Source organism: Condylura cristata, unplaced genomic scaffold (assembly GCF_000260355.1).
Source record: "Condylura cristata isolate star-nosed mole 26May11 unplaced genomic scaffold, ConCri1.0 scaffold00009, whole genome shotgun sequence".
Lineage (NCBI taxonomy): Eukaryota > Metazoa > Chordata > Mammalia > Eulipotyphla > Talpidae > Condylura > Condylura cristata.
Window position 1 is genome coordinate 25,617,594 of NW_004567110.1, and position 12,582 is coordinate 25,630,175.

The 12,582-nt window shown below is 45.5% G+C and overlaps 1 protein-coding gene across 1 annotated transcript in view; it reads right to left on the reverse strand.

Annotated features, from left to right (window-relative positions):
• Positions 1-12,582, reverse strand: part of GRHL2 (grainyhead-like 2 (Drosophila)) — a 126,605-nt gene that overhangs the window by 17,700 nt on the left and 96,323 nt on the right. The window contains exon 12 of the mRNA XM_004680005.2: positions 8,573-8,604. Within this exon, the coding sequence (XP_004680062.2) occupies positions 8,573-8,604 (32 nt within the window). The remainder of the gene's footprint in view (positions 1-8,572; positions 8,605-12,582) is intronic.

A 12,582-nucleotide genomic window follows, 5' to 3' on the forward strand; every position in this document is an offset into this window, starting at 1 on the left:
AAATCTTAAAAAAAAAAAAAAGGATCTACCAAGGCGAGAATTCTGGCCTTGCCCACTCAGTCCTGCACTTAGTTCTGCCGTCCTGCTCAGAGATGTGGACTGGGTGGTCACAGGAGGGGCCCCTGGGTCAGCGTAATCTCCACTTACATCATCCCCTCCCATGTAGCTCGGACTCGTACTGCCAGGCACAGCAGCACGGCCCTGCCTCTCAGGTCCTCCTGCCCTGGCTTCCCATGGCTTCCCCTCTCCATCTGGCAAGGTGGGTGAGGCTGCAGTGGTAGCCATTCCCAGAGACCCACCAGTCCTTGCCTTCCCTAGGGAAAGGGTTTCAGTGCCCTTCTTGGAAGCTCTTGGTGCTGAGGCCAGTATATCTTCCTCTGGGTCATTTCTGATGGTTTGTTTCCCCACAAAGTTCCCATAGTTTCTGGGCACTCTAAGCAAGGAGAGGAAGGTCTGAGAGAAACAGGAGTTGAAAAACAGACTGCCACTGAAGAAAAGTCCTAGGTGCTGACTGCTCTGGACTGCGCATTAGTGACCGCCCGTTAAGAGTTCATACGTTGAAATTCTACCTTCCAGTGGCACAGTAATCAGAGGTGTGGCCTCTGAGTGGTACTTAGTTCATGAGGGCAAACCCCCCCCCCACCCCATAACGGATTAGTAGCCTTAGACGGAAGAGTCTTGCCTCTTTTTGCCATGGGAAAACACAGCAAGAAGGTGCCATCTGTAAGCCAGAGGAGGAGTCTCACCAGACACTGAACCCAACGGCACCCTGATCTTGGTCTTCCAGTTCCCAGAACTGAGGAGAATAAACTTGTGTTTTTGAAGACACTCCGTTTATGGTATTTTGTTATAAAAGTCTGAACTGAGACCCAAAAAATGTTCCTACATAGAATCTTACTATTCTTCAGGGTCTGAAAGGAGTGGAGTAGACACAGGATTTCAGAAGTGCCTCCTTTCTGCTGGTACATAAGTCAGGCATGTGAAACTATGTCAGGCAGACAGTTGGGATGAGCTGCTGAGAGAAGACCCCTCGGTCTAGACTAACTTGATTCTAATTCCTCCTGTACAGCTTCCTGAGATCTGGACAAGCTCCTCAACTGCCCTGCGCTTCAGTCTTCTTGTCTTTGAAAAGAGTCTGTTGAGAAGATTAGGGTGCTTCTGCAAAGCACCCACAGGCTGCCCAAGGTATTGGGAATGCTGTTTAAGTAGAATATGGAGAGGATGATAGTGAGGGTGATGATTAAAGGTAGACAGGTAAGAGATATGGAGAGGAGGAAGTAAGGTAGAGTTTGAATAAGGCTGAAGTTATCAGATAGGAATAGCACAATTTAAGAACTAAAGCTGGAAAAGTTTCGTGAACAAGTGTGTCAATCCCAAGCTTTTCAGATAAAACAAAACCCTCCTCCAAAGTCAATTCCCTTTTGTCATTGTTGTCATTAAGAGGTTCCTTGTCAATTATCAAGTAGAGTTAGTGGCAAGCCCAATGACAGAAAGAGCACATGGTACAAACGCATGGACAGTCCAAAGGTATTTCTATTCATTCTACTAGTTTAAATGACTAAGCCAACAATGTTTTAATTCACCAGCTCATCTTTAGGATGTCCAAAGTTATGGACCCAGCATCACCTGAAGCCAGAATTGCATGATTATTTCAGGGAAAGCAAGTCCCTCAGGTAAGGACAAGGACTACTAGTTTCTAACAGGAAAATGACTCAGGTCTGAAATGTGGGTGTCTGCCCACACCTGAGAAAGGCAATGCTCTGTCCTCCCTGCCAGAATGAACTGCACTGGGCACTGGGTATCTAGTGAGGAGTTACCAAAATAAAGTGCAGGAAAAAGCTGCAGGTCGCATAGAGATAGTTTATTTCACAATTCTGTTTATGGTCTATATCCTCAAGAAATGGTCATTCCTCAGACTGGTCTGACCACTTTGGAAAGCTGTGTGGAGGTTTCTTAAAGCACTAAAAATAGAGCTATGATATGACCCAGCAATTCCACTTCTCGGAATCTATCCAAAGGACACAAATGCATTAAACCTGCACCCCTACATTTATTACACCACTACTTAAAATAGGTAAATCCTGGAAACAACCCAAATGTCCAAAACTAGATGACTAGATCAAGAAGAGATAGGATACATATGTGATGGAATATTACTCAGCAATCAAAAAGACAAACTCATGCCATTAGCGGCAACATGGATGGAGCTAGAAGGGATTATGTTCAGTGAAGTAATGCACAAGGAAAAAGAAGAATATCAGATGGTTTCATTTATAGAAGGAGTACAGGGGAACAAAATAAGAAAATTAAAAGGCAACTATAAATCAGAGACATTCTGCAAGGGAAGGGGAGGGAGAGGGATCAAAACAGGGGAGGGAAGAGCACAGGAACTATGGCGATGGTGTACCAGTGAATTGGTGGTAGGAATTTACTGGCATGACACCTGAGAGGAGAACATAAACATTGGATGTAAAATGAACAGTGACATTTTATATACATACATATATATATATATATTAGATATAAAAAAAAGAAATGTACATTCCCCATATTGGCCTCAGAAAAGAGGCCTTTTAATATACAGGTCCTCATGAAGTCTCTCACATTATGGAGCAAGATTTCAACTAAGTAATTTGCAACAGAGCTCCCCTGGTGCCACAAGGGTTAAAGAGACAGCACTATCAAGCTATCACCAGCCACTGCAGCAGATCTCCGGCCAGCCAGAGAGGTGACCCACAGAGTGCAGCAGACCTCTCCTGTCTCACCCGCTGCACCCCTCAGCAGTGTATTTCAGTAGATCTGCCTGTTTTGTTCCCCACTCTGTCTCTGGTGAATCCTCTCACCCACCCAGCCCCACCCCTCTGGCCTGTACCCCAGTTCTTGGATGCATAAATAAATAAATCTTTACCAAAAAGAGTAATTTACAACAATTACTCCTTGGGGAAGAAGCCATCATCTCGACTTCATTTTAATCACTGTTAGACTCATTTTGGGCACTGATAAAACTTCATTTGACAGAACCACTAAAAACAAGCAAAACAAACCAATGAACTGCACGTGTATTTAGTAATAATTATTGTCGTTAAAGCTCAAAGTGGTGTGTAGAAGTGGCTAGGTCAGCAGGCCCCTGAAGGATCATTTTAAGATGAAATAAAGACGATTCTGTTTCTAGCTAAGACATTATACCTTGTGGAAAACCACTATTCCAGAAGAAAAAGGGGCCTGAGATGTTCAAGAACCGCACAAGAGTGGGCTCATTGCCAGTGAGTCACATTTCCTCCAGAGCATTTGCCATTTTTTGACTGGGAGTGGGGGTGCAGCCCCAGCAGAGGGACATAGCTGGACCCAAGAGTCTGCATGCCCCAGGTACCCTGCAGTGCATATTAACTGGAGGGAGAGAGGAGGGAAGATGGGGGGTGGGGGAAGGAGGTTGAATGATTATATTACAGTGAATGAATACAATGCATTAAGACAGACCGCTGCCCAGTCAACAGATAGCGTGGAAATGTGGAAATGAAAACTGAAATGGAAGAAAGTAAACGCCAACCTGAAACTAAAATGCAATCCATTTCAAAAGTGATCACAAAATAAAAACAAGGAGTAAGCGACACACACACTTGTCTTATTCACTGCTGGCCTTCTCCTAACATGTTTTCCTAAACCTTCAGGCTTTGAGGAAGGTATGCAGGGTAACCCCAAGGGAGATAGTAGAGTGCATCTGAGGAGAAGCAAGAGGAGAAGAAAAATTATGGGTGAAAGCGGAGGTCTGAGGATCCCAAGCAGCATCCATAATGATGACAAGATCTGAGAGGAAAACTAATGCTCTCCAGCTCCAGGGACAGCCACAGTTGCTGGCGATTCCTGTGCCCCAAATGCACCACAGAGGCCTCAGAGCTGCTAGGCCTGCAGAGACCTCTCGGCAGGCTGGAAGAGGAGTGCACTGGTGGGAATCAACGTGTACAGAAGACAGAGGCAGAGCAGGTTTCCAGAAACTAGAAGTCAGATAGATGGAGCCCTGATCCTCAGAAATAATGGAGTTCAAATTTCTCACTCTGTACGGTTCACAATCACAATCACACATCACTTTACATATTATTCCAGGGGGCTTAATCCTTCCCTCTTCCCCATAAGAGCCTTTTATGGAAGGCTGGCTAAGGGCCCATTCTTTACAGAAAATTCTGTTTGGCTTGTACTTTCCATTCTTCATCTCCCTCTCTTCCATGTCTCAATTCAGTGTCATTTAGACAGACCTGAAAAGCAACAGTTATACTTCTTTTTGAAACAGCACTTTGTTTATTGATCCTTATAACGAACAGATAGTTATAAGTTTGCTAGTTTTAAAATAGGGAAAGGGAGGCCCCAAAAGGTCACTATGTGAAGTGACAGAGCTTAGAAGGTCAAGGCCAGATTCAGGTCATGATTACCCGGCTCCGGGGCAGTGCTTCTCAGTCATGGCTGCCCATTAAATCAACTGGGGACTTCTAGAATCCCTTTCCTTGATCTGCACCTACATCAGCTACAATTAAATCAAAATCCCCAGGGCAATACCTGTACTGAGTTGTTTTTTATATATATGTAATAGTTTATTTTTACATCATTTTGTACTTTTTTTTTCATCTCAATTGTAATCCCCGTGGGTTTCCCATCACCAAGTCACCCGTCTGCCATCACCATAGTCCCATACACTTCCCTCCCCCCTGTACTGAGTATTTTTAACTCCCCAGGTAATTCCAAGTACAGTATGAGAACTTCCCCTGAGAACCAGTGTCCAGGGCATTAACCTTTGTGTCCCGACTACAAAACAAAACCGCATGGGTCAGTCGAGCACCAGCAGCCCAAGTTGAGCACCAGAAGTCACCCCAAACATTCACTTTATCATTAGACAGGGAGGCAGAAACGGGCCTGTTTTTGTTGATATTCAGCTTAGCTATGTGGCTGGTGACTGCTCCCCACGCCACCTCCTCTTCACATCCTCTAGGGCCGCTCTTCAGTTGCATTCGGCTGTGCTGGCAGTGTGGGCTGAAAGCTCCCACTTGTGAAGGGTCTTTGATTGGCCCTGAAGCTGCTAGGAGAGGGCTCTTGTTGGCCTAAGCTGGGCTGTCTCCTCCAGCTGGTGGCTGCATGAGGGAAGCTCTCAAGTGCTCAAAGGCTTTGCTACTGCCTGATCTGCCTGGCAGGGGGAGGGTGAAGGGCTGGGGAGCGAGCGCCCTGATGGGAGCCACATAGCTTCCAGAGAAGTGAGGCCTGCAGGCAGGTGAATATACACACAGCCTGGAATCGCATGCTGCACCCCACACCACCCTCCCACTCATGGGCTTGTCTGACTGTAACAGGGGGTCCCCAGGAAAAGGGAGGTTTGGGTTCCCTGACCCACCCAAAAGAAGGTTGGAGCTGAGGAGAGAAGAATCTGGAGAGGGGACTGAGGAGGAAGGAAGCAGGATGGAGAGCCAGAAGGAGACCTGAGAGAGAAACACGGAGCAGAGAGAAGCGTGAAGAGACTGCGCTTGCTTCTTCTTGGTCCTGGACTGATGGAAACAGATGTGGGTGAGAGACCTGTGGGGAGGTTGACTATGGCAGCATTTGTCTTGATTTTGATTGTGCTCTTTTCCTCCCAGATTTGTCTGACCATTTCTGACCCTACTGCATGGGTCCCTGCCGGAAGGTGATTTAGGCTTGTGGCGGGCTTTCAGGCCTTGCTTTGGGCCAATCCCTTTTGGGTGGACTTTTACCCACATGGGATGGGTAACTTTGGGCATCCAATTTAGAAACTACATTCTTTGTCTTTTCTGTATTGCACACTCATTGTATTAAAGTTCCTTTCCATTAAAGGTCATATATATTTTGCCTTGATGTGGCAGATGGCAGAACATATTTAGAGCAGGAAGGTTTGGGGGTTCAGGGGTGCCCCTCACTCCCTGCCCTGTAACATGATCAGGAACCCCCAATGGAGGAGGCAAGCCCAGGGTGTGCCTTCGTGAAGGTCAGGAAGCTAACACAAGGGGCTACCTCTAATGTCTCCTTGGCAGCCTGAGGTCAGGAGTCAGAGGGTGCAGCAGCATATAGGAAGGCTGGAAGCCAGGGGGCTGGGGAGTGGGGGTAGGGGAGGGGAGAGAGCAGACGGACACAGACTCAAATCCTGCTCATACCACTTAGCAGCCTTGCGGCTTAGAACACATCTTTGAACCTCTCGGAACTTCAGTTTCCTCATTATAAAATGGAGGGAGTTAAGCATCTTCTCAGTGAGAGACTTGGGAGAACTCAACAAAATACATCTAAAGCACTCAGATGGTGCCTAGTCAAGGGAATCAGAGATGCTAATAATTAATTTTACACACAATAACCAAGCACTCACTAAGTCACTCTGAGGCTCCAGGGCCACTCTGATGGTTTAAGGGAACTCTTATTACAAGAGGTAAAAGAGCTAGGGACCAGACCCAGGCCTCAGAGTGCAAAGCAAAGGGTAATTCTTGAAGAGAGGCCAGGCTGAGAGACATGGGTCAGCCGGCCACCCAAATGCAGCCCACTGGCAAGAGAGGCTGGTTCAGGCCGAGTCCCAGTCACCAGTGAAGGAGCATGTGGGTCTCGGGCATTTCTCACACCCAATGCAGCGTTTTCCCACGAAGGTCACCGTCTACAAAGTCCTGCGTCTACAAAGTTCTGATTTTACAATCCACGAACAGACCCAGAGGCTGAGGGGCTCCACAGACAAAGGCCTCACCGTGTCAGCAGCCCCCCGGGGAGAGAACTTGGGCTCTGAGTTGAACGCCAACATTCGCCAGGAGGCCACATTCTCCCTTGTAAAATACATGACACAGTTCAGAATTAACAGTGCTAATCATATCTGTTCATTCCAGTCCCTGGAAATAGACCACCTACGTGTCATGATCAAAAGAACACTCTAACGAGGTGCTGGGATAATTTAGAACCCAGGATTTAGAGGTCAGAGATTCTGGCTGACGTTCTGCTCCTGATCAGCTGAAGAATTACTAGAAGTTCTTTATTCTTCAAGACAGAGGGCAGCACGATTTTTCTGGAAAGGGCCAAGGGTACCTGTTGAGACATCCCAAGCTATGCAGTGTCTCCTGCAGTCACTCAGCTCCCTGCTGCAGCACCAGAGCAGCCAGGAGCAAGACATATATTGTGTTCCAATAAAACTTAATTATGGACACTTGAATATCATATCATTTTCAAGTACCATGCACTAGTATTCCTTTTCAGATTTTTTCCACCACGTAAAAAATGTTTGTAGACAGGACCAAAGCAAGCAGTGGCCCTGGATTGGTCTGCAAGTTGTGGTTTGCCAACCTCTGAAAATGAGCACAGTAAAAATCTGCTTCACTTACTTCCCCTTGAGATGTCTCACACCTAAGGTTATATACACAGAGGAATTGGAGAAGTCCTGGCTTAACGACAGTTTGGGAAAAAATGACCTAAGACTTTAGTTAAAGAAATGTAATACAAACCAAGATCTTAAGTTCTGTGCACGTAACATAACATAGATTATATTATTGCTTTAAGGAATTAAGATTGCTTTAAGGAAAAAAACAGCATCCTGGTAATAAGATGAAACTATAATCACCAACTCATGTGGTTCAGAATACATGTCTATTTCTGAGAATCAATTTTAAGGAGAAAACTAACACATTTGGTGGTATTCCCTAGTGGGGAATTAAGCTGTTGGAAGGTAAACCAATGTTTTACCAAGAACAAAAACTTTGCAAAGAAGAATGGATGTTTCAATGAACAAGAGAAAATAGGACACAGCAGAGTTAGAGCCAAAGGGGAGACGTCAAAAGAATGTAAATATCAGTTGAATATTAGTTAACTCTGAGGGCTATAACTGTCCAGCAGTGCAATAAAATGTCTCACACCCAGTGGGAATAGTCAGAGGATGCCCCTCACTGCGAATCGTCAAGTAGAAAGTGAATGACTACTCGTCAGGACATTGTGTAGATGCTGCGTTGCCTAGGAGGCATGTCGAGCTACATGACCTCATTTCAGTTCTAAGATTCCAGGAGTCTATAAGCTGAGGGAGTGTAGAAACACAGCGCTCTCTTGTGTACTTGAAGTGGAAGGCAGTGGGGACCTTCAGCGACCTTAAGTGAACTGTCTTACAGTGTTATGGGGCTCAGTCCTCGGGGCTCCTACTCACACCAGCCTCCCCACGAGCCCCCTGGGCTCACTTCCCAGAGTGCGGACCTCCAGAGGCACGTGAGGGAGGCCCACACAATCCTGGCAGTAGGACACGATGTATCCTGGGCTCTTGCCTCCACTTCAGCTCGATCTTGTGCTGGGGCCAAAGATTTCAGTAACAGCATGAGCCGTGCAAAGGAGGAATTGAAGAAACGTGTCAATTACAAAAACAGCTCAGTACGCAAAGGCAGATCATAGGAAGAGGAGAGGAGGTGGGAGAGAGACTTAGCACGAAGATGGTATTCTCTCAGCCTAACCCTAGATGGTGTCCAGAACCAAGTCTCTCCCAGCCCTGTCCACCAGCACCAATTCCCAAGGAGCCATTTTTTTCTGGCAGGAACAGACTTAGGATTTCAAGTGAAAGAACTGAGTGTCTTACCCTTCTCGTTCATCATCCGTGTTGTAATAAACCTGTGGAACAAAACAACAGGCTTGCTGTAGATCAGAGACAAAAAATGGAAATATAGTCCATGATGCACAGACTCTCCTAAGACATTAACATGCACTACACGGTCTCTTAATAAAGACAAAAGATAAATTTGTTTAACATGCTCTCTCTCTGTGTGTAAGGGATGACAAATTTAACTTCCTGTTCTCCTCAGTTAATTCTTTCATTTTAATGAAATGAAACTGGAAATCTGATTATTCCTAGCTAAAATCACTCTGGTCACATTACCATAGCCCTCAACCAAAGCTTGCTTTTAACAGACATTGCAGCAGGATATATTTAGAGACTCTCATTGTTTTGAAAGGCTCTGGAGCAGGAGTTGCGGCTAACTAATCCCATTCTCTAGACACTGCTTTGGTAAGGAAAGGGAGGGCAGACGGACCCGCCAGCAGCGTGGCAATAACCCCGGATTCCATGCCCAACGGCCGTGGTTACTCCGGCACCCACAATTTAAGTCGGCTTGAGTTGTCTTCAGACTAAGAAAGATCGTTAGCTCTATAAGGTCTTCCTGGGCAGAGAAAGATCTCTGAGAACAGACTTCTTTAGGTGGTCAGGATGATGGCTAACAGAGTCAGATTTAAAGAAATTATAAGCTTGTGAAATTATAAGAAAAATCCACAGAGGATCTGCTAGGTAGGTAATCCTCTTGGCTTAATTATTAAGTATTAAATAATAGTGGGACTTTCATGAGCTTTCTGAGTGCTTCAGGGTTATTTTCATCTGGGTGAAACACGAGATCCAAGTTAGTATCAGACACTTGCATATTAACTTCAGACGTTACCTTTGGTTCTAGTAAATGTCATCACGGGGTGGGAGAAGCAGCTGTGCCTACCAGCACCTCACACACTCTTTCTCAGACTCCTGGCCCTTCTGGGGTGTCACCAGGCCCAGACATAGTTATATAACAACTCTGGTTACCTGGAACTCTTAGGAAATGAGTCATTCTACTTATTAGCTCAGATTTCCATGGGGAACGTTTTCCCCTTAAGTTCTTCTCTGTCTATTGTTGCATTGTTCTCTTGGTTTCTTCTTAAACAATGAGGCTAAGGCGTTTCCGCCTCCACACCCCAGCACATATTAGCGCATCTGTCACTGTGATGTTCTAGAAATGGGGGTGTCCATTTAGCCACACACAATGACCCATCTAAGGCAGGGAGCCTGAACCCAGCTGTGGCCACACAGCTGCAATGCGGAGGAAGAGTTCCTGAAGTTGCTTTGGGGACTGTTGGTCTCTTTAACTGTGACAATGCATCTGCCCGCCTGACAACATGCCAGGGTAGTGGGTAGTGCTACGCCACGCTGGTGGACGAGCCAAAGAGGGAAGCAGCTTCCTCAGAGTGCCCTGTCCCCTGATTGGCCTGCACAGCACCGGCCCCAGCACTGGCCTGGCTCTGTCACGTCTCTGGCTCTCACCTCATGGCTCACGCTCCCTTCCTATGGACTGTAGGGTTTCCTGCATGGATGTAATTTTTAGAGAGCATTTCTCAAACTTGGGCATGTATAAAAACCAAAACCATCTAGGAGACCTTCTCCTAGATGCAAACACCTAGGACCCCCTTCAGGGATTTTAACTGGCAAGACTGGGGAGACTGTTGTGGAGGCCTAAAGGAGAAACAGCACCCCCAGATTTCAGGTGCCCTGGAGAAGGCTTCATCTCATGTGTTTTTAAAGCCTTCCAGACCAAGGCCCTGGTGACTCTCAAGCTGTAAGGTGAGGAGAGGGAGACAGAAGACCTCCGTAGTGCCTGCTTGTCAGGCTCATTCCCTCATCTGTGTTTTTTACACTGCCTCATGAATATTCCAGTCCATATGGGAACCAGTGAGATTATGGGGAAGGAAACACAGGTGTGTTAAGAGTGAAAGTCCTCCCTCCCCCCAACCCAGCCTGTGTCCCCGAGCCACTAACCATTCCATACCACAGAGGTGCTCGTGTGGCGCGAGTGCCCACTGACCATGAAAACCAGAGGAGCCAGCCCTGCAGCTGTGCAGAGCCTCCATGTGGCTCAGTCTGGCCAGGCTGTCTGCGGACAACCTGCTCACCATCACGTGCCTTCCTTCCCCCTCCCCCGCCCCACTAACAGTAAAACTAGCCTAGCGTTTGTTGGGCCGCTGCTGGCTCTTGTTTTGCCCGTCAAAGTTGTCCAACTCCTGTCCCCTGCCCGCTTCGAATGTCATGGCACTACCTGTCTCTGGTTCCATTGCCCAGCTTCTAGCTCTCCGAAGAAAAGGCAGCCCCTGTAGGCACTCCTTCCCCTTGGTCAAGAGACTAGCCAATCATGGAACATTGGCTTGTAGCTGCAGGGCACAGGTGAGTGTGCTGTGTAGTGCTGTAGTTGCCCCCATAGTGCTCTGACGCCAAGGCTATAGGGGCAACCCGAGGGCTCACAAGGCCAACCCCTAAAGAGCAGGACTTAGCTTTGTCGGTGGCCAGAGAACACTGACGGGGCTGCTTTACAGCTGCGAAACCAGCCACTTTTCCTTCGACCTCAGTCCCAGGTAGGAGCCGGGTCAGGACACCGGGAGGGTGAGTGAAGCCAGAGCAGCAACAGTAACGAGCACCCAGCTTGGGCCACTTTTCCCCTTAAGATTACTTACAGGTTTGTATATTTCAGAGAAATCTTGCCAAGAGAACAGGTCAGGCCGTCGGCTCTGACAGAGCTGAAGCCAGAATCAAGCCAGTAAACAATAAGAACAATTTAACTCAATTATGTCCTCTTTTCAAAGTATAGAAGTCCAGCTCCCTAAAATCCCATGGGGCAAAGACTGTAACTATAACACCATGTTCTTGGGAATTAAAAATAAAGCGGGTGTTGGCACTCATCTCTCAATGAATATATAACACATATAATGTATAACATCCTTTCGTTCCCAGCAATCAAGGAAAACAAGATGGGAATGCTAAATTGGATTTTGGTGGAATTAGCTCTACGAAAAAATGATGGTGATTTTATTATCCCATCTCATGAACAGCAACCGAAAAACTGTGGTGGTGAAACTGGTCTGTCCTATGCATAAAAACAACAACAAAACACAACACAAGGGGAAAAACTATCCCCAAGAAAGAGAAAGTTAAGCCATAATGCTATCTTCTACTAGGTTAAGATCACTTCCAACAAATATCTGGACATTTACAATAGAAGAAAAACTTTAGTGTGTCAATATCTCTCAGTAGACCTTCCCTCAGAGGACTTGGGGCTTATAAGAAAATCGATCACAATAAGATCTACTAAAACCCAGCTGGTTTGTTAAAAGACAATAATGGCCAATAGTATAGACATACTTATTTTTTCTTTCTTTCATATAATTTTATCACATGAAAGAAAGAACAGAGAAGATATTACAAAAAGAAAAATCATCCATCAGTCATAACCCTACTTATTGAATATTACCATTTCTCTTGTTCCCATCAACTTTGGGAACAAATATAAGTCTATATTTAGAATCACCATATAGAACAAATGATATTCTACTTTCTTTTACTACTAAACACAATCATAACTAGTTGTCATGTTGGTACATAGTTTCTATAATTATAATTTTAGAGGATATGTAGTACTCCATTTTCTTGAGCTACCAGAGGAGTTAATTTTTGGACATTTATATTATTTTAATATAATTCACTCACTCACAGATATACCTGAGACAGATTTATATATATATATATATATATATATATATATATATATATATATATATATAACTTGTCTACAACCTCACTTGTCTGTTGGTGTAAGAGAACTTACCTATTCAATGAGAAACGTTGATTTAGTAAGGGAAAAATAATTGATAGGTTTTTATTTTATCAAAGTGTTGTTCATCTTGCAACTTAATAAAGTCATAGGCACAGTTCAATTTCACACCATTAGATGGAGCTCTATCGCACCAGGTTAATACCTCATGACAAAACAAAAAACTTTATACAGGTTATCAGCCTTCTTACTT